The sequence below is a fragment of the Rhinolophus ferrumequinum genome, chromosome 7 (genome assembly GCF_004115265.2).
Source record: "Rhinolophus ferrumequinum isolate MPI-CBG mRhiFer1 chromosome 7, mRhiFer1_v1.p, whole genome shotgun sequence".
NCBI lineage: Eukaryota > Metazoa > Chordata > Mammalia > Chiroptera > Rhinolophidae > Rhinolophus > Rhinolophus ferrumequinum.
The window spans coordinates 62,209,188-62,232,742 of NC_046290.1; the positions used below are offsets into that span (position 1 = coordinate 62,209,188).

The 23,555-nt window shown below is 32.1% G+C and overlaps 1 protein-coding gene across 4 annotated transcripts in view; it reads right to left on the minus strand.

Moving 5' to 3' along the window:
• FAM172A (family with sequence similarity 172 member A) overlaps window positions 1-23,555 on the minus strand; it is a 396,509-nt gene that overhangs the window by 276,415 nt on the left and 96,539 nt on the right. For all 4 annotated transcript variants that reach the window (XM_033110791.1, XM_033110793.1, XM_033110790.1 and 1 more), the window contains 2 exons: window positions 18,022-18,087; window positions 12,035-12,226 (listed from right to left, as the gene is read on the minus strand). In XM_033110791.1, coding sequence (XP_032966682.1) covers window positions 12,035-12,226; window positions 18,022-18,087 — 258 coding nt within the window. The remainder of the gene's footprint in view (window positions 1-12,034; window positions 12,227-18,021; window positions 18,088-23,555) is intronic.

The following is a 23,555-nucleotide window of genomic DNA, read 5'->3' on the forward strand; positions in this document are numbered from 1 at the left end:
ATGCTATGCCATTTCTATATGGCATTCGTAACCTTAATTGGCGTAAATCTTACGCTCTTATAAAATCAAATGTGAATGGCTCTGAAACGATATGTTTTTTTTTAATTGCATAATATATACCTAAAACAATACTATTTGTGTGCTTTTTACTAACATAACACTACTTGTGCTATTTTTTTTTTTTATTAATACTACTTGGAGTCTTCTTCTACAGTCTTCAAGCTTCATGAGGCATACTCATCCCTGTACTGTAACCATTTAATAAACAAGGTATCTTTTCCTTTTCAATGGTATTATAAAAACAAGCAGCAACATAGATTCTAAGATTGTTGACATCTGAATACTTACTTGTGAGAATGGGGTTAATGATATTTTCATTTGAAGTAAACTAATAGCAATTTGTTTATTTTAAAGTATAAAAGTACATGATTCTGAATATACAAAATATGCCAAGGTCTTCCACTTAATGCTCAAAACACTTCACTACAAATTTTTAGTAGTGATTTGCTTTATATCCAGAAACAAAAGACAATATATATTCTGTGTAATAAAGAGTTAAAATTCAGGCCTGCTACCATCCAGAATTACTGTTGAAATTCAGTCTTAATTTAAGGAAGTTATATTGCAAATAAAAAAAAAAGTAATTAATAGATGTGTCTTTTTCATATTAGATCTTTAACTCATAATTACGCATTAATTAGAATTTCTAATATCATATATTGAAATAGGCAATTTATCTAGAAATTAATATTTTAAATTTTGCCTTTGATTTCTTTCACATAAACAGTTGAATAAAATCATCACCAGATAACATCAGAAGCATAAAATGCTACTGCAGAACTCCCCCCTGGAAACTAATATTATTTAGTCTTAAATTCACTTAACATTATTTTCTTTAAAAAACATTATTTTAGTGATTATGTAAATATAATACATTTAGTCTAAAGCTTGGTGACTTAAACTAATGTGCAAATCATACTTTCATAAACAAATTGCCTACCTTCCCTAATTTACTGTCTCAATGATTTCAAGTAAAATTTTATACTATTTCCTACTACTAACAGCTGACACTCTTTCCACGTTAGTTCTTATTCTTAAACAAAATAACTCGGGATAAACTGATAAATACTGGAAGTAATTAAGTTTTTAAAATTATATTCAAGATAAACAAAAGTATAAAGGCTAAAAACCAGAGATCAAAAGTACAGTGAAAAATGCAAAGTTGAGCTACCCTTAATCTTTTTCTTGTTAAACCTAGACTACTCAAGAATTGTCAACTAATTATTCCATTTTATTGATGACATTTTTCTCTAGGGAAGTTATTTTAAAAGTTTAACCTCGGAGCAAGTCATGGCTTCTCCGATCTTTGAAAGTGTCCAGAGCATTGATTTTAACTGCAGGAGGTATTACCTTCCACCAGAGAATCTCACCCTGCACAATCTTACACACTCTCTCACTCCCAAAACAGCTTTGATTCAGCAATTCAAGCTGCTTCAGCTGATATTAAAAGAAGGACCACAGAAAAGGGATCAGCAGTTAAAACAAGGAGGGAAAAAAAAAAAAAGGCGGGGGCGGGGTGTGTGGAATACAGATCGTGGCTATAATAGTACAAAGCTCAAAGACTACAGCAGATTTGAAAAACACATCAGAATGACTCAAAAATGAACAACATGGCAGAAATTAAGCAAGATTTTTGTGTTTGCCTTCTATGCATTTAAACTCATCTCAACCTTCATTGAAATTCTGATCATATACAAACCCCAAGGCTTTTGACATACTTTCAAAACCCACACCCTGTCTTTCTCTAAATCTCCAGTCACTTCTTAGGTAGGTAAAAAATAAAAAAATAAAATAAAAATAAAACATGAATAGAATTGAGAAATAGAAAGACCAAATTATAACCAACACTTTTCCATGTAAAAATGGTGCCTAAATGTTTTAAAATCCAGTATTTTTTCTCTTGCACTTAGTGAGAAAGCCTAGGTCTACTTTAAAAGTTATTTAAAGTCACGTATAAACATAGGTAGAGGAATAAGATATTAGACATAAGAGGCCTGGTAATATTTTTCTTGGGTTGAGGTCAGGATATCAAGGTGCTCTATGCTGTTATTGCTAGCTCTCCACCTGACTATAGAAGGTATATGCTTAATTAATTAGTTCAATACCAGAGAATACTCTATATGTAAACAGCTATCATAGAATGGCTTAATCACATGTATCTCAGAAACAGTGACCAAAATTCCAGAAGGTAATTGGATTTTCAAAAGTGAACATAGTTTTTTTCCCCCAAATCAGTCATGACAGGGCCAGAAGGTAATGATATATCTGCCATTGATGCAATGAGCAGACCTGTCTTCTGTCAAGAGTTGAAATCATAAAGGAATAAGCGGTCGTTAACAACCTCTCTCCAAACACTAGAGCTGTCATTTCATTGTTTTCTTTTGCTGGCATGGGGGCTGGTGTGGCCTCATATACCTTGTCAGTTCCATAATGTGCTAAGCTTTTAACCTTTTCTGGAATTCTTCACTTAAACAATCTTTTATGAAGTCTATAATGTAACAGATTATATATTATTTGATTAATTTATATTTCTCTCAAGGTTTACTTTTAAAATTTAGAATTAGTGCTATTGATTTTAACCTATCATTTATTATTCCACGTTTCAAATAGGGGGGAAAATAGCATTTATTTTAAAAAGGTTTGAAATGTAAATTTTAGTGGTCTAAATTCTGCCAGCATTTAGTTGCAAAAATCAATAATTATTTAAAGAAGCTGCTTGCAGTTTTATAATCAAACATTTAAACTCTTTTAGAAATGGTTAAGTGAATGACTACAGTATTACTACATTTCAGAAATATTTTCTTAAAAAATTTTAGAATTAAAATTATAAAAATACTAGCACAAAGAAAAAAACAAAAAAGGAAGGGAAAGAATTGAATAGAGAAGTTGAAAATGAAAAGTAGAAGAAGAAACCTCATGGTTTTCTGCATAAAGTTCCAGAAACATTAATGTATATCCATGTATGTAAGTAGTTGTATGTATACAAGTGTATTTTTTAACAAATGATCTCGTTTTTTTATCTGATAACTCTAAGACATCATTCTATATGACTGAACACACATACATACACATATAACTGCTTCTTCTTAGTAACTACATAGCCTTCTATAATATAAGCATACCTTCATTTAATCAAACAGTCCCCTACCAGTGGTTACTTAGGTAGCTGGAAGTTTTGGCATTATTACAAACTGCTGTGATGAGCATCCTTGGTATACTTTGTGTACTGCTGTAAATTCCTTCAAATGGAATTTAGGGTCAAAGGTTAACATGCATATTTAATTTTTGAATATGTAACACAACTGCCATCTAAAAAGATTGCTTCAATTTACATTTCCACCCATATATTATATAAACTTGGTATGATTATACAATTTATTACCAATTTATCTCCCAATCTTACATGTTGAAAATGGCATCTTGTTTTAATAAGTATTTCCTTAATTCCACAAATACTTTGAATGACTATTTAAAAAGAGCACCAAAGCCTGTATGTCATTTGAACAAAAGTATATTTAAAAGCTCCATGCAATTTTCACGTTTCTGAGGTCTGTGAGACCTTAAACATGCGTCTCCTGCCAAACAATATTTGTGTGCACTATGTAAATATTGAATAATATTTTATAAGCTGCTAGATATCATTGCTACTGATAAAAATAAAAGCTATGCACTACATTGATATGGTACTTATTACTATCTACTAATGACCCACGAGAATCCTCTTAAAAAATTTCCATGTCAACAACTTTGCCAAATAATTATGTTGAAATAGCAAGATCTTGCAGTACTTAACTTGAAGATTTGGAACTAAAGACAGTAGTTAAGGTGTTACCAAAAATTTATTACTCAAATCACTGAAAAACAAAATCATACCCTATTTTAGATAACCATTTATAATGGCTTCACATACATTTGTTGGGCAAAAATCCTAATACTGTAATCAATCAGCTTTACAAATACGCCTGTCAAAAAAGGGGAAAACATCATTATGTAAGTTTCAGGTGTACAGCTTTATAATACATCAAATCATCTGTATATTCCAGTTACCCCGATAAATTTGATTTAAAAAGGGGGGGAAACCTAAAAGGGATTACGAAAAGAGGAAACAAAAAGTCAACAGCCAGAATAAAAAAGTTAAGCTACAGTTTATTAAATGGGAAACAAATGATTTAAATACCAAAAAGCTCTAAATCAACTTTCGAAGTTTGCAATTCACATCAGAGTCATGCAATTTATGTATTCTTCAACTCAGCCCCCTTATAAACATGACATTTAAAAGAAAATCCTAAAATATTATAGTGTGATGAATATTGCTCCATAAGGGCATCACCGAGGTTTACAAAGCATTTCGTTATATAGAAAGTTAGTGCTATTTGTCTTTAAAAGATATGAATTATAAAGTGACTGTTATTGGTGTGAGTATAAAAAATGTAATTAAAATACCATATTGAATTCTTTAGATTATTGCTATTACTTCCATAGACTACATTACAATATTAGTTTAAAAAAGAACGTGGTATTAACTCATCAGGATAAAATATATGGAAGGGGACAGAATAGAGGTTACAGATGTCATTAATTTTTTTGAAGACCATAAGCTAATGGAACTGGCTTGGAATTAAAATAGAAATTGAAACTTAAGTGCCTCTGAAGGGCAATAATGACTAGAAACAACCAAACACATTCACAGAAATTCAGAAAAATTCAGAAATTGGAGTGCCACTTATTTGTGAAAGTTGTGGTAGCCTTGATTCTAAAAATAGAGGAACTAGTTATAAGTTCACATAAGGAGCAGTTACCCCATTTCCCTCCAAACAAACAAACCCAAAAAGAAAAAACTGAAAACCAAAGTAACAGGTCACAATTTCACATCGTGTAGCCAGCTCTGCAAGAAATCGGAGGTTTTCCGTTTAGAGAAACATATCCAGAGAAGGACTAACTAGAAAGGTATCAGGCCATAAAAAGGGAAGAGACACAAAGCTCAAATCAAGTGTAGTATATGGGAGTCTGCAAAGTGAATAAAAAGAGCTCCATACCAAAATGTGACAGAACAACACAAAAAATTCTATAGAAGGGTTAAAAAAAGTAGGTAACTCCCAGAAACGAGAGCAAAAATAGATGGAAAAGAAAGTATAGACAATTACATAAGACGATTAGAGGCTCAATCCAGAACTCCAAAACCACATGAAAACAATTCTAGAAAAATAAAGATTGCAATTACTAAGAAATGACACAAAAATTTTCTCTCAGAATTGAGGATCATGAGTGTACAGTACAGATCAAAAGAAATCACCAAGTGTCCAACATAATAAATTAAAAAAAAAACGCCTACCAAGGAATAGGAAATTTTATTAAAAGCAGTATGATTAATTTCTTAACACCAGGGAGAAGTAAAAGAAGTTCCATACAGAACAAAAGCATTCAAGATCAGAATGGTACTGGACTTTTCACTTAAGCCATTGGAAACTAGAAAACAATGAAACAAAGCCTTCAACTTCAGAATGTTTTCATTTTTGATTTTCATTTTTGATTTTCAATGTGGATTTTCAAATCATTTTTGATTTTCAATGTGGAATTCTCATGCCTAGTTGAATCATTAAAATAAAATGAACAAGTAAAATAATGGCTTTTTTTTTTTAGAAATACAAGGTTTTGAAAATTTTTATTCACTCTTTGATATATGCTCCAGCAAAATGAGGGCATGTATCTAAAAGCAGGGGTCCTTAGATCCAGGAAATAGAAGGTCAAACATAAGAGAGAATCTAAGGAGACTCCCAGGAAGAGAGATAGGTAGGCAGGCTTAGTAAATGACTAGTCAAGATTGGAACAAAACTCCACAGTGTTCCAAAACAGAGTTTTCCAGAAGAAGAGCATGAAACTGTAAGATTATCTGATAAATGTGACCATATAAAAAATCACTGGGGCCAATCAAGACCTGAATTAACAATTATTAAAAGAAAACAGAAAAAAACATCCTAGGAAATTATTAATTCCATGAAAACAAACTTGTAGCAAAAATGAAAAGCAACCATAGTACCTACTTGGCTCAGCCATAAGCAAAATGAAAGTAGTAGCAACATTATAAAGCTTGATTGCTGATTTAATCCAAAAACTGTCAGGATGGGAAAGAGCTTCTTGTCTATCCATAACAGAAAGTGACTGATAAATCGAGAGATAACAACACTATTATTCTAAATGTGGATATAGAGAACATTAGTTAACACTAAAAGTATTGAGAGTGGTTATATCTAGAGAACAGCACAGGTGAGGAAGGATTAGGAAAGGATAATCCTTATTTTTATACATGCCTTTTGATTTTACTTGACTTTACTTTTTCTCAGTTTTCTGTGCTGTTCTGTATACTGTATTCCTCAACTCTAGCTTTTAATTTACTTATGTTCTCTTCAACTATGTCTGATAGCGACACAACCTGACTCTTCTCTGTGATGAATCATTTCCTTATAAAATTTTTAGTTTCCGACTATAAATTCATCTTCATTAGGGATTTACTCTGGGTTGTAAAGTATTTTTATTGGCAGCTTTATGTTTGCTTCTAACTGGTGCCCCAGGAGTTTCATCAGTACAGAATCCATTTTTACATGAATTCACATTTCTTGAGATTCCCACATTAAGTAGGTTGTCTACATTCAAACTGCAAATCTAAATTCACCTTTGGGTTAAGGTGTGTGGCTTCTATTTTCCAATGGAGGCTATTTATTTACCCTACCTGGCACCTCTGGCAAAGATACTTCCTCATTTTATTTCTTGGCCATGCATGAGCTGATTTTTCCCCCTAAATACTGAAAGGGCAGAAACTTCCAGAGCCCTAGTTATATCCACGGGCCCCAGCGATAGCCTTAGTTTTAGCTCCTGCCTCTCAGGCCCAAAGCTGTGATGCAGCCCCTGTCACAGGGATAAGTCTAGGGCTTATATCTCATTAGCTATTTCCTTGGGGTTGCAGCACCCTCCAGGGACTTACCATTGTGGCTTTAAGTTTTCTCTTGTAGTCGGCACTTAAAGATTCCTTTTCTATCTTCTGAACATAACTAGGTATTGAATATTTTTGTTGTTGCTATGTTTTATCCCTTATTCTTATGTATGATCAGTGGGAGAGAGGGCATAGTAAGTAGCTCAGGCCACCACGTTATAGAATCCAAATTGTATAAACTACATTGTTAAAAATATTAACTTCTAAAACTTAGACATAATATGAAAATTATACTCAAAGTAAGAAATATAGAAATAGGATACTCTGCTGAATAATCCAGCTGTGAGAAATTAGAAAAAAACAATGTAGGTTTAATGAAGTCATCAAACTTCTCATGAAATTATTAAAATCAGTGATTTTAAGTCGTGTTGGGTAGGAATCACTTATATAGTATTTTGAAAGTATTCTTCTTAATTTAAACTTTTACTTACACTAACTTTATTACAAGACATTTTCTAGAACTTTTTTCTGTTTTACTAAACATGTCCGCTTTCAGATCTACCTTACCTGCTACACCTGGAGCCTCAAAAGTATACATAAACCCTCAATCAATCCAAGGTGTATTCCCTATACCAATGGTCCTCGGATGGTGCCCAGATTAACAGCATCAACATCACCCGGGATATTCTCAAAAATGTAAAATTCCAGGCCCCAACCAGATCTTCTAAATCAAAATCTGGGATTGGCTTAAGGCAACTGGTGTTTCCACAAGCCCTCCAGGTGATTCTGATACATAGTAAAATTTGACTCTAGACCAACGGCTCCCAAATTGCTCTCCATAAAACATTTTGACAGCGCATCTCAATCAGTCCAAGCAGACAGGGTGACATCAGTGAGGTATTTAGGGTCCAAATTTAAGGAGGCACTCACTCTCGAGGCCCTATAAGTACTGCACACCTCTGAAACCCTGAGAGTGAGTGTCTCCTTAAGTTTTGCACCCTTCATCCACCTCTGCAATTAGTAATTAAACGACTTAATGTAAATATCATCTACTTTCCTTGCCCCTTTTTTGGAGACCAACTGAAATGACTAAAAAGATGCATATGAGAAAAGACCAAAGAAACAAGTATGAGAAAATCTCAAACTGCACAATCAGACACTGAATAACTAGTACTTGGCTATATGATACACTCTTTCTTACTCCAAGTAATAAATTATGCAATGAATTGTTAAACATTAAAAATATTAGCTATGAAACCTCAGAAGAACTGTGGACATTTATCCTGTATGTACTACTTCTACACGAAATCTCCATACATGTTTTATAATAAAGTTCTGAAGTACTGAAAATACAAAAATGGGAAGGTCTGCAATTTTCATGATCTATGGAGCCCCGGGGTTCAGGGAAGGAATCCCAGGGGGAATTGTGGATGTGGTTCCACTACTCACCCCAACTTCAACCAAAGTGGCTGCAAAGATTTAAAAATTACCTATATCTATATTAACAAAACAGTCCACTTAGAGGCAGGGCTCCACTGTTGAAAAAAAAGTGTTTTAACCTTACAATGATATGAATCCAATTTTAAGAACTTTAATTTTATATTAAAAATCTGCAAGAAATATAGCAGAAATGCTATTAACAACACTGGGTAAAGATGACATTATCTGACCTGAAAAATTTCAGAATTTACTTCAGTTGTGATATGAAAACTGACAAAACATGAAAAACAGAGTAGTGGTTCCCAACCTTTTGTAAACTATGGAAACCTTTAAATACAATTTTTGAAAAATGTCCAAAAACGAAAACAAGTAGAGCTTATCTGATTAAAAAGTAAGGATGAGACAGCTTCTTTCTTCCCATTAGTCTTCCTCTGCCTGCTTCCTAAAATACTTTCCCACAACTGTTCCTCTGCCTCCCAACAACACAAACACAGAGAAGCCCTTGAAGAATTACCAGAGAAACACTATGAAAAGGTAAAACCAAAGTGATAAAGTCACTTTATCTGGACTAAAAGCAGATATCCATTTTTAAAGTTTCACCATGCAGCAAGTTACCACAATAAAGTTCACGTTCAGTTATTATAGAATAAGGAGAATAAAGTATATAAACTAAAAATTTCAAAATATACAACATAGTAAATACTAAATACACTAAATGTTAAGGTATTTAGAAATCAGCTGCTTGTTTTTATTTTTTATTTTTCAAGGAATCATGAATTGCTATGATTGAGAAAAGCAGAGCAGAAAAAAGGTCAAGGCAATAAAAATGTATTCCCCAAAATACTATTCCTACTTCCAAGAAAGATGACTGACTAAACTACTATTACAGACAAATGTCCTTCCTCTTGTTTGGGATATTCGCAGGTAATCAGTTCAAAGATGTTTGGTATGGCTTCCCATATACTCCTTTTTCTTTAGTTTCAGGTGTACAAAACAACGCAACAGTTAGACATTTCATTCCTCACAAAGTGATAACCCCCTCCCCCAATCTATTGCCTCTCTGACATCGTACATATCTATTACAATTCCATCGACTCTATTCTGTATGCAGTACTCCATATCCTGTGACTGTACCGTGTGTCCCCAAAAATAAGACCTAGCCGGACAATCAGTTCTAATGCGTCTTTTGGAGCGAAAATTCATATAAGACGTGGTCTTATTTTACTTTAATATGAAACCGGGTCTTATCTAATATATTAATTTTTGCTCCAAAAGACGCATTAGAACTGATTGTCCGGCTAGGTCTTATTTTCGGGAAACATGGCAAACACACACACACACACACACACACACACACACACACAGGTATATATGTGTGTGTGTATATATATATGTATACATATATAGGTGTATATATCCGTATATATATACACGTATAAACACACACACACATATATATATATACATTAAATTATAGTTGACATACAATATTATTCAGCTTCAGCTTCAGGTGTACACTGCAGTGGTCAGGCACTTACACTGTCCATGAAGTGGTCTCCCTAATGAGACAAGTGCCCATCTGACAACCTACAAAATCTTCACATTATTGATTATATTCCCCAAACGGTCTTTCATGTCCCTGTGGCAATCTTGTGGTTACCAATTTATGCTGTCTAATCCCTTCCCTTCTCCCTCATCCCTCAGCAACCATCAGTTTTTCCTCTATATCTCTGAGACTACTTCTGTTTACTTTGCTAAAATTTATTTAGTTCTTTAGAGTCCACATATAAGTGAGATCATATCCCATATATTCATTAACCTCAAAAAATCTTATACAACAATAAAACATTCTAGAATGGGAAAGGCTTATAGTTGATCTAGTAGCAGGGACAATATAATTACATAAAGTATTTCACTGAGCACTCAAAAGTACAAATATCTGACTTTCTTTACTAAATTTTATTGAAAATATTCACTGAATTGTGATCACATTTCACATATAATCTTAAAATACATCAACAGAATCTGTTCTAACCGCAAACTGTGTCAGAAAGTTCATTCACTATTCATATCCTAAAATATGAAAGTTTAAATAATACAAAATTTTATGTGAGTTAATTCAATTTAAACCACAATTTATTTAAGTTAAATTCTACTAAAAACATACTGTTGAAGTTTGCAACATTCAAAAGTAACCTTTTTGTGTTCTTTGCACATCCATGAAGACTAAAAAAAATACGCAATTAACTTAAGAAATTCTACTTGCAGTATTTTAAGGGCCTTAAAATCTATTAACAAAAATATTCTTTAGGAAATTGGGCTGGCCGCAACACAGTTGACTTTTGAACAACATGCACTTGAACTGCGCAGGTCCCACTTATTCGTGGATTTTTTTCCCAATAAATACGTACAGTACTATAAAGAATTTTCTCTTTCTAATGATTTTCTTAATAACATTTTACTTTCTCTAGCTTATTTTATTGTAAGAATATAGTATATAAAACATATATATACAAAACAAGTGTTAATTGACTATGTTATAGTAAGGTTTTGGTGAATAGTAGTCTGTTAGTAGTTAATATTGGGGGGAGTCAAAAGTTATACGCAGATTTTCAACTACGTGGGGATCGTTGTTCAAGGGTCAACTGCATTAACATTTCAGAGTTAACAGAGTAGGGAACATATTATCTTTCACCTTTGTAATCATCAGTTTATTAAAGAATTCCTTTCCAATTTTAATTACAAAAATTTAATAATGTAGCTCTTATAAAATATATATGCATGCATATATTCCTAACTTTACATTCTTATATTATACAAGATGCCACTTTACCTTTTGTTTGAAGAAAAACTGTACTCATATGAGAAAGAAAGCGATACTTTGCAAAATTTGGCTATTCGCTACAGAACTTAAGAATATGACAGTAAAACAAAAGTATCCAAACATACAGATATAAAATGCTAGGTCAGAATAAACAATTTCACTATTATAGGAAAGAAAAGCTTGAACACAATTTTAAAATACCAATTTCTAAATTGTTTGAATTCAAATAAGAATAAAGTAATTCAGTAAATATTGTATGTTACCATTTTGTACGTATATTTCTTATGCCTAAATCATTTTATTTGTGCCTCTAAAGAGTTTTCTAAAGAAAATACTGACAAAAAATACTGAATTATTCCAACTCTTCTTTTAAAGATTGAGAGATTAATTTAAAGTAGCAGATTTCCTTTAGTTTCTAACTTCACTAAATTAGGTAGGAAAAGATTTTCAAAAGAATCATTTTTTTTCAGAAGCATTTCAATAACATTGATAAGTATATGACAGTTTGTGACACTCTGTGTATTAACAAACAAAAAGTTTTAGAATTGAAAATATTCATTTCAAAGACATTATTTAAATTTTTGTATAGAAGGTATCATTTTGTTTTTAACTGTAACTGCAAAATAATGCAAAATAATACTTCATTACAAATAAATAACAATAATTTAAAGATAAGATCATATTTAGGATATACTTTTGAAGAGATAGCTTAAAATAATTTATCACATATATTAAAACAGAGCTATAAAATGCCAAAAAAATATAAAGGAAATTGTACTTACATCCATAGCTCTCTTAATAAATGGTATCTGTGTGCCACTGTCCAGATCTTCATTTATAATAAGCCTTCTAGCCCACTGCCCTGCCCTGACAACACCGCTACCATGAATTAAAACCATCAGTTTCTGTGGATTTGTCAAAGCATCCTCACTCATAAAGATAAAACTCTTTGGTTCACTTTCAGTGGCATCTACCTGTAATTTAAAAAATAATAATAAATAAATGTTTTCTGATCAGGCATAAACATAAATTAGAAAACTAATGGTTACTATAAATTAGAAAATGGCTATTACAGAATTATACAAGTTAAAAAAACTTTAAAATAAAATGAAAATATTCATGAGATTAACAATTATATATAAGTTGGAGGAGCAAAAAGGACATCATAGTAATTTAAATACTGTGTTTCCCCGCAAATAAGACTTAGTCGGACAATCAGCTCTAATGCGTCTTTTGGTGCAAAAACTAATATAAGACCGGGTCTTATTTACTATAAGTCTTATTTACTTATTTACTATAAGACCCTGTCTTATATAATGTTATATAAGACCGGGCTTTAATATAATATAATATAATATAATATAATATAATACCACGTCTTGTATTAATTTTGGCTCCAAAAGACGCATTAGAGCTGATGGTCCGGCTAGTTCTTAGTTTTGGGGAAATATGATATAAAAATAGAAAAAAATAATATTAGAAATATATGTCTCCCTACATTATTGTTGTATATTTAGTAGGATAGTATCATTACATATACGAATGAATAACGGTTTGAAGTCTACCTATTGTCTAGATACTAGGTGAAATGTTTTAAAAATATTATCTCAACTAATCACAATCCCATTAAGGTGGTACTATTATTATACTCATTTATTGATGAAGACATTGAGAGTTTAACTTGCCCAAGGTCACATCTATAATTCTATAATAGATGCATACTGCACAGAAAACAGAAAAATCCAATTGAAGGATCCACCTATTTGGAATATCATGTATTATCTAGGAATACTAATAAACTTTTAAAAGGTGGGAGAGGAAACTATTCAAAAATTCAAAAACCTACTGTTCTATGTAAATGGACTTTGAAATTTCATTCAGAGTATGAACATAGGATTATATCACAATTATTTTAGGAAGGAGTATTTGTATACTCTGATAACCTTATTTTATGTACTAGTTATCTATAAGCTGATAAGTAAGTAGTTTTATTCATTTTTATTGTACTTAATATTTAAGTTTAAGCTAGATGATGTATGATTTAGATTTGAAAGACTCAAAAGACTTTTAGGAAGGGATAACTCCCCAACCTCGTATCATATATGCCATGGCACACACTGAGTAGTATTTCGCATCAGCAGTGGCAAATAACTAGGACTGGAATTCTTTGTGCGGCCAGGTCAGAGACAGAAGCTAAAATCTTGATGGCTGGTAATGCAGACAGCCTGAAACAGAGAGCGTCAGTCTACATGCCATGTATGCAATAGTTCTTCACTTCATCAGCAGTATGTATTTATACAATTATTAAAATAAGAAATAGAAAAAAACTCTAGATATCAAAAAATACCCTGAATTCTAAATGTTCCCAGTCACTGTTCCTGGGAAGAGAAAAAAATTAAAATTCCTCTACTTCTAAAACAATCAGATTGATGTCATAATAGATACTTAGCCATTTTTGTCAACAGAGCACAAAGGGCAATTATTTCAGCAAGAAGAGCCTGGCCGCAGGGCTTAAGGAAAAATACCACCTTCTCAATGGAGCCTTCCCTGACCACCTCATTTAAATACCTCTCCAAGAATTCCCTAGGCTCTTGCTCTGTTTTATTTTCCTCCACATCACATGACACAATCTAATATATTGTATGTTTTACTTTATATATTTGTTTGTATATTTGTTTATTAACCAGCTGTTTCCTCGACTAGAATGTCAGTGTAGGAAGGCACAAACATTTCTGTTTGTATCTAGCTATAGTCCCAATGCCTAGAAGAGAGGCTGACACATTACAGGCACTCAGTAAATAAAGGAATGGATAAACTTTTGGAATATGAATCTCATCAAGCATCACCAGTGACTTCCTTTAGATAGAAGGCATTTAACTAAATAATGCACACTATAACTGGTTATCACACTTCCTGGTTCAGAAAACATATATCGCATATTAAATTCAAACACAATTATAAAGAATTTTAAAAGAGCTGCACAATGCTAAGAATTAAAGTGATGTAATTATACCTTTATTATTAGTAATTAAATATGAAGGAACAGAGACATGAAGTGTAAAACAATCACATTAGCTTCAAGTTCATGAGATGCCCAGAGCAAACAGATTACGATGGTGACAGCGAGTACCGCTGAAGTCACAGAGGAAGAGAAGTGGATGAGAAAGGGGAAAACCAAATCTAGGTAATTTCCTTTTAGCTAAGAATATTATATGAAAACAGAAGAATTATTCTGTTAAAGTGGCTTAAGAGAAAATGGCGATTAAAAAAAAGAAAAAATTAAAAGGTATGGCTGTAAGTATATAACAAAAAAAGGCCAAAGAGGTTTCTGGTCATTCATTTCCCAAAGAGTACATTTAAACATGCACAAATAAAAGTGCCTCTTAAAGTCAGTGAGGCCTTAATGAATCCGGGAATGGCCATGGAAATGAATATGTTTATCTTAATGAAAAACACCTGTAGCTATGGACTTGCCAGTAGTGGCCCATCACTGTTTTTTGTTTGTTCGTTTTTTCCTATTTGACCAAGTCCCCTGTTACCAAGGAACTCAGTCAATTTTTTTTTTATTAAAGTTTATTAGGGTGATAATTGTTAGCAAAGTTACATAGGTTTCAGGTGTACAATTCTGTATTACATCATCTATATATCACATTGTGTGTTCACACCCAGAGTCAGTTCTCTTTCCATCACCATATATTTGATCACCTTTACCCTCATCTACCAAGTCCCTGCCCCCTTACCCTTACCTTCTGGTAACCACTTACCCTCTGGTAACCACTAAAATATTGTCTGTGTTTATGAGTTTTTGTTTCTTCATTTGTTTGTCTTGTTCTTTTGTTATTTTCAAGTTTTATATACCACATATCAGTGAAATCATATGGTTCTTGATTTTTTTCTGTCTGACTTATTTCACTTAGCATAATAATCTCAAGATCCATCTATGTTGTCACAAATGGCACTATTTCATTCAATAGTGTCAATTTTTTTAAGCAATGGAATGTTGGTACTTTAAATTTCATAGTAATCACTTTAACACTGGAAGAGTATGTATTTTCAGAAGATAAAAATGTGATTTTTATATTATAATGTTCAAAAATTTTTTAAGAGGCTATAAATTAACATAGCCATGAATAAATGAATAAAGTTTTACTTGAACATCCATATAAGCTGACATTAAAAGTATGAGGACATTAGAAAAGTCAAGGAAAAAAAAACAATGAAAGTGAACAATGTAATGGTACTAAGGACTAAGGAGTAAGAGCAGTATTTGAGCTGATTATTGGTTAATATTCATCTCGATTTAACACAGAACTCTGACTCTGCAGTTGGTAACTGTAACTTAATCTGTATAAAGTTAGTGCTAATTTTCAATAGTAAAATATCTATCTGAATAATTTTTCTTAATTAACTTAATTAAGATGCAAATGGTTGTTCCAAGGCCATTTATCTTCAAATAATAGTAATTCATTAAGCTGAGCTTTCATTAAGGAATACATACATATAAAGATTATTCCAATGTACCACCCCACTTTATTGATAAATCAACTTCAAAGACTGACTGGTCAGTGAGACTGCACCAAACAATTTTTAGCAGTAACAATTCATTTGGAAATGCTCACAAACCCCACTAATCGTGATGTTCATTTAAAAATGATTGAATAAACTGAATGAAAACTTTGTAGCCAAGTTATTAAGTTAATTCATGTATCCAGTATTCTATACAAGTATGAGATACTACAATTGAGAACATTTTGTGCCTACGTAAGTGAAGTGGGGAGTAAACATGAGACATGATCATGATCTTCGTTATCAAATCATGAGCTCCATAAAGGGCTGTCATTTACAACAGTAACAAAGCAAGTTTCTCTCTCCTTATTCAATAGTTCAACTATAAAACTAAAACTTAGTTCATCATCCATAGAAAAAAGTTAGGTGGTATTCCTTTAGTAAAAAAGAACAATTGTACCGACAAAACAAAACGAAACAAACAAACAAAACATACGCACTGCTATCATCTACCTCGGATTTAAGAGAACTCAGGAGAAAACTGTAAATTATGGAAGAAAATTTTCACTACTACATATAATATGTGATGATAATTTAAGGAGAGATTAATTTCCTAAAACAAAAGAAATTTTGTTTATTTTCAGTTTATAAAATCAGGGAATCTTTACTAACCAAAAATGCACATGACACTTATTATAGGTCTTACGTAATATTAAACTCTCTCTATGCTTATTAGCTTTATAGTCTAAATTTAATGAGAGGAAATTAGGTCAAAAAAACAAACTCTGTCTAAACCTAATTTCAGGCTTTCTATAAAAGAAATTAATGAAACTTAATCATATAACATGATCTATATGGCCAATTATCTTGTGATTTGTTCTGGAAATCTAGGAGATTGAAGTGAGTTTAAAGGTTCCATGAAACTAGAAGTACTATAGAGAACTCAATATTAATTGTGTTGTAACAATTAATTAACCTAGGGCTCTTTAAATATCATTCTTCAAGTACTTTGAAAGAAATAAAATTTAAAAAAATGAAGACTGGACAAAGTGATAAAAATTCTACATTGACATTTAGAAGACCAAATTCAATACATAGTTTTAATAGAATAACACACTAGGCCTAAAATGAAAACTAAAACAAAAAAGTTTGAATTCCAAAAGGACTAGTATATTCACTCCCCAAAAGATAACAAAATCTTGGTTTTCATGTATTTCTAAAGGAAGGAAAAATTTCCAAATAAACATTGGCTATTACATAGAATAATAGCTCATTCACTAGTACTTCATAAGCACTTGGAATAGTGCTTGGCACCCTTAAATAAATATTTGTTGAATGAATGAATGCATAAATGTATAAATAATTAATAATGTGATCTGTACTTGAGGTTATCTACAGAAAATTAAATATAAAACAGATTTTTTTTAAAAAGTTGAACATGGAATTAATTTGTGAGGACAGATAGTATAAAGAAATCCTCAAACCCTACAATTCATAGTAGAATACTATTACCCAATGAATTTAAAAATGTCATGCAAAATTTCATGAAAACAAAATTATCTATATGCGAAGTCTTGTGCCTTAAATGAGTTACTTTTGTTAAGCCTCACATATATCATAAAATCAGAAAGTTGTCAGGGAGAGCAAAAATCATCTAATCTAGTCTCACCATCACTTCATACATAAGATTACTATTTCTCCGTTTGAAAGCTTAATGTTTCATATTTCACGTTAAAAACAAAAAGCTTTTTTTGAGAATTTGAATCTGAGAACAAATTTCAGACTTTTTAGCTCTGAGATGGCAATCTGCAAAATTTCAAAAAAATGTTCCGGAATTTGGGACTATTGAGAGGAAATAACATAGAAATAAAATGTATAATAAAAGTGAAATTATTAAAGAGATGGTGAATGTTTAATGCAACAAAAAGTACACTGGTTTACTTCACTTCAAATAAATAAGTAAAAATAAATTATATCAATAAAATGAAGGGTAGAGAAAAGGGTAGTCTTTTAATTCTGTTATCATTTAAAAAAAACACTAGAAATCAGTCTTTCCTTTATACTGAAGGGTATTACTTTTTGAGAGTTATTGTGAGCAATGAGATTAGATATACTGACAGACATTTAATGCTACCTTTATCAATATCAAAACACTAGGATCTTAACATTTAAACTTATTACAGTTAACCTAAAACAGAAATTTTCTTCTTAATTGAAAACTATTTTATTCAGAAGTATAAACATTTAAAAAAATTGGACTTACTGGAATAGAGATTTTTTTCAAATTACAATCCTTTTCCAGGAGTTCATATACATACTTCGTGATGATCTAAATAGGAAAGAAATAACATCGTAAGATAATGTTGTCCATTATCAAAATTCCCATAAATTATTATAACTTATTGTTCTATCTCTCTATCTGAGAATGTTTTTACACAAAATTAAGAGACTCTTTACTGATTACTTGCAATAGTTTACTTCCTGTTGTTGTGTGAATAATTATTGGCCTTAATACTAAAGATCAGGACTAGTTAATATAAACACACAAACAAGGACTTTCTATTTTTCAAAGCAATACTCTTTCAGTATTTTTACAATGTCTTTCCCCTATAATTTCCCTATAGATATTATATCTAATATAGTACTATTGTGACTCTGAATCCCAACACTTCCGTTGTGTTCACTGAATCTAGGAGGAAATGGTCAGAGGTATTCTACATAACAAGAGAAAACTGATCCAGCAAAGTCAGGCACCACTGGGTAATACTGTTTGTGGTAGGCAGAAACATGGCTACGCAAAGATGCCCACATCCCAACTCCCAGAATCCGTTAATATGTCACATTACATAGTAAAAGAGACTTTGCAAATATGATTACCATTAAGAACCAAAGATGGGGAGATTATCTTGGAATATCTGAGTGGGCCCAACAAACCATATAAATTCTTAAAAGTGGAAGAGTATGGAAGAATAGTGTGCCAGAAAGATACAAAGTGAGGAGACCTTCATTGGACAATAATGGTTTTGAAGATGGACGAAGGAGATTCAAGGAATGTAGGAGAAAAGGCTGATTCGGAGCCTGGAGCACAGAAAGTACAAGGTAAATCTAAAAAAATTATTTTGCAACAAAAATTAAGAAAATACTGAAGAAAGAGTGATGAATAAATGTTAAAAGGACACAAAACCTGCTTGATAAGAATCCGTCTAGCCAAATCTGGGTTAGTAGAGGCATCAAACTAATGACTTCAATGGATCACATAACTTACTGAATAGAATAAGAATCTATGAGTCCATAATTATAAAAATAAAGTCAAAAGAGGAAAGAAAACTCTTTCTTATATTGGAATGCCAATTAATGCATATAGAAGAAATGATAGAGTTAGAAAATCATCAAAAGATGCTAAAATTAATACGTAGAAGTTTAATAAATAACATACTCTCAAGTATCTTCCCCCAAATTACTGATAAATTACAAGAGAAAAACAATAGTAACTATATGGTATGACCTGGCAGACGTCACCAATATTGGAGCAAACCAAATTCATGTACTCTTGATATCATGCATTGAGGACAAAGACCACATCTAAGCTACCTTCATTAAAAATGCAATCTAACTATGAGAATACATATGACAAACACAAATTAGGGGTTATTCAACAAATGTCGTATACTCCTCAAAAAATGTTAATATTAAGAAAGATAAAGAAAGGCTTAAGGAATGGTTCCAGATTAAAGGAGAATAAAGAAACATCACAGCTTAATGCAATGTGTAAACCTGGATTGAATCCTAGACTTAAGGAATATCAGCTATTAAGTACACTATGTGACAATTAGCAGAATTTAAACATAGCTTATAGATTGATAATACTAAATCAATATAAAATTTCCGAATTCTAATAATTGTACTATAGTTATGAAGAGAATAATAGGAAATAAACAATGTATTAGTGGCAAAAGGAATAATGGTTCCAACTTTACTCTCAAATGGTTTAGAAAAAACAATTATATAAGTAATATACAATATATGTGGTTCCTTGTAACTACGTAACTTTTACGTGTGAAATTATATCAGAACAAAACATTATTTTAAAACTTCCCATACTGTCCATATTCCTAGTTCAAGTGTTATTGACACTGCATCTATTTCCACAAGTATTTTATTGGAAATAAGGCAGATGACAAACAGGGTAACAGTTTCCTTTCATTAAAACATTTTAATTTATTGAAATGTTAAAGAAGACTACAGCTATACTTGAGATAATTTTCAGACATGATTGCCTGTCAAACCAAAGACTCACTGGAGCAAGCCCTATACTTGCCGTGTTAGTTCCTCTGTTCATCCCTCACCTAAAATGCTCTTAACTTCCCCCATTTTCTCCAATTGCTCAAAAGACAATTTAAATGCTACCTCCGACTTGAAGTTTTCACTGATGTTTTCAATGACTCCGCCTTTCTTATGACATTTAGCATTCCATCATGATTACCTCACATTCTCATTTGCCCACTGAACATATTCTACTTTATTGTAGCATGAACCACACTGTAGATGCACAATACATGAACAATGAATGAATGAAAAATGATTGGTAGTGTTTGCAAACATGTGACATTTCAATTTATAAAAAACTGTAAGTAATACACTTTAAAAAACATTTTAAAAATTAATTTTTATTGAAAATAAATTCACAAGTTTTAAATTAAACATGAAAACAATATAAAACAATATACACTGGTAAGTCTCACTCCCTCCCCTGTCCTTCTCCATGGGTGCCCCCCTCACTCTGTCTCCTGTTGGTAATCTTACTACTATTTAGTTTCTTATGCATCATTCCAGTGTTTCTTAGTGCCAATATAAGCATATAAAAATGTATTATTTCCCTCTCGTTCTTAAAAAAAGACAGTATACTATATACTATACACACTGTGCTGCACACCGTGTTCTCATTATCTTCTCTTATAGCAGATTAAATATATCGTGTTACTTTATCATCTAAAAATTTATACTGATGATCTACCTTCTCAGTAACAGAGAACTTTTTTATTCTTTTTTTACTAGTCATAGTGTTCCATTATGTGGATGTACCATAGTTTAATAAATTTAAAAATATTTAATGCTTCTCAAAAATATTCACTAAGTAACACATATATAACCTTAAGTATTATTTATTGAATCCTATGCGAATTAAATTTACAAAAATTATTACGTTGAGACTTAGAATCATTTAAAATAAAGATCCACCCTATAAGTTAGTCAATTATTTTAAAAAATAACACCCTTTCCTCTTAATGTCCCATTTATCTAAACTCTACATTCCATCCCAGTTCCCTCCTAGGAAGGGATAGAGGGAAGAAGGGTAGGAAACAAGGAGGGTGAGATAGAGGAAGGGATGGACACAGGGAAAGAAGGAAGAAGAAAAAAACATAAAATTTCTTTTAATCATTTTACATTACTTTATTTTAACGTTTTCAGTAATGTTAGTTTGTCTAAGCCTAAAAGGGCTCCTCTAGAATCTTTACGTTAAAGAGACTATGATATGAATGGCAATGCTGTCTGATGGGAACAAAAGAACATCTACCCTGGGTGGATATCCTCTTAAGTAAGAACTATACCTTATATTTCATGGAAATCATCTCCATCTCATCCCTGTTTCCCCCTTATAACCTTTTATACTTCATTCTAAGCGTGTACATTCTAAACTTTAAAAAAAATCTTTTGAAGTAGCTGCTTTTTCAGCATGTCTTTGAAATAAAATGCATTCCTCCAACTTTCCATTAGCATTCCTGGAGTTCTAGTCTACGAGCATATCCACAGTTGTTCTTCATTTATATCAGCTTCAGATCACTTGCTCTCACATTTTCCTTTCGCCTACTTTAAAGAAGAGTCCTCCTTACTCTAAGCCTTCATTTCTTCCCGGTAACCAGATTCTTAAATAGCTTACCAGAGAGACAGTCTTGAAAATGTATTAAATGAACTACAGATATCTCCTCTAGTGATTTTACAGGCACCTCAAATTCAGTATGTTCAAACTGAATCCATCTCCAAACCTATTTCTCCTCCAGTGTGTTCATCAACTCCATAAATGGCACTATCATCCACCTGACTGTTCAAGCCAGAAGCGTAAATGTCATGAATCCTTCTTCTTCATCCATCCCTTACAATCAATCAATTCCCTCCAGTTATTGGAAGATCCCCACATTTCCCCATCTCTACTATCACCATTCTAGTCTATCAACAGGTTATTATCTCTTCCTTGGACTGCTTCTGTAGACTCCTTCTGCAATATCTAACATGATAAATCGTCCTTCAGATCTTATCTCCTGTCACCAGACGTATCACTCCTTTAAAAACACAAATCTAATGGTTTCCCAGTGCTGTAAGTAAGGATACGGCCCCAATCCTTAAAACCAGCAAGGTCCTACAGATCTGGCCCCTGCCTATTTCTCAAATTTCATCCTATAACACTCTTTCCTCATTCTCCATATTGTATAGCCACAATGACTTTCTTTTAAATTCTCAGATGTATCAGGATCTTTTTCACCTCAGAGCCTTTGCAAACGATGTTTATTCGTCTGGAATACTTGTCCCATTCTTTGCTTATGTAGCTTTAATATCTTCCTTGCCTGGCCTCCAATCTCCTCAAGACACAGCTAAAATTTTTGTATTCCTCCTTCCTAATAACACTTAGATTACTAACAATGTCTTTTCCAAGATCTGTCTTTGCCACTAGATTTTAAGCTTGTGGAAGAGAAGCAACTATACATATTTCTCTTGGGCTGAATGTCTAAGACCCAACTTATGTAATGGCAATCAAATATTTTTAAATAATGATAACAGCAAACATATGCATAGCACTCATACTGACATAAGTCCCTTTAATAAATACCCTTTAATCTTTACAACAACCCTATAAAGTAAAGAAGGAAACCAAAGCATTTAAAAGGTTAGATAACCTGCCCATGGTCATATATCTAAATAAGTCATACAGTCGGAGTTTAAACCTAAGCAATCTGTCTGCCCTACAGTCTAGAATATATTTTCTGAACTTACATGATATTGTATCTCCTATGTTACGTAGTACATATATAAAGATGTTACGGGAACGTGGGAGTAAACCTGAAATTGAAGGGTAATTAGTAACCTAGTACCAGCAGGCAAGAACAGAAACAAAAGAGGATGCTTAAAGTAAAGTAAAAACAAAGTAATTTTAATTGCCTAAACTACACATTCTTAACTTGTGAACCACCTCTTGATTGTCTGATGAAATCAACAGCTTCTTCTCAGAATGTTTATTTATTTATTTATTTATTTATTTATTTATTTATTTATTTAATTTATTGGGGTGACAATTGTTAGCAAAATTACATAGATTTCAGGTGTACAATTCTGCATTACATCATCTATAAATCCCATTGTGTGTTCACCACCCGGAGTCAGTTCTTCCATCACCATATATTTGATCCCCCTTACCCTCATCTCCCACCCCCCACCCGCCTTACCCTCTGGTAACCACTAAACTATTGTCTGTGTCTATGAGTTTTTGTTTCTCATTTGTTTGTCTTGTTCTTTTGTTGTTTTGGGTTTATATACCACATATCAGTGAAATCATATGGTTCTCTGCTTTTTCTGTCTGACTTATTTCGCTTAGCATTATACTCTCAAGATCCATCCATGTTGTCACAAATGTTCCTATATCATCTTTTCTTACCGCTGAATAGTATTCCATTGCGTATATATACCACAACTTCTTTATCCATTCATCTATCGAACATTAATAAAAAATACAGGATTACAAAGGAC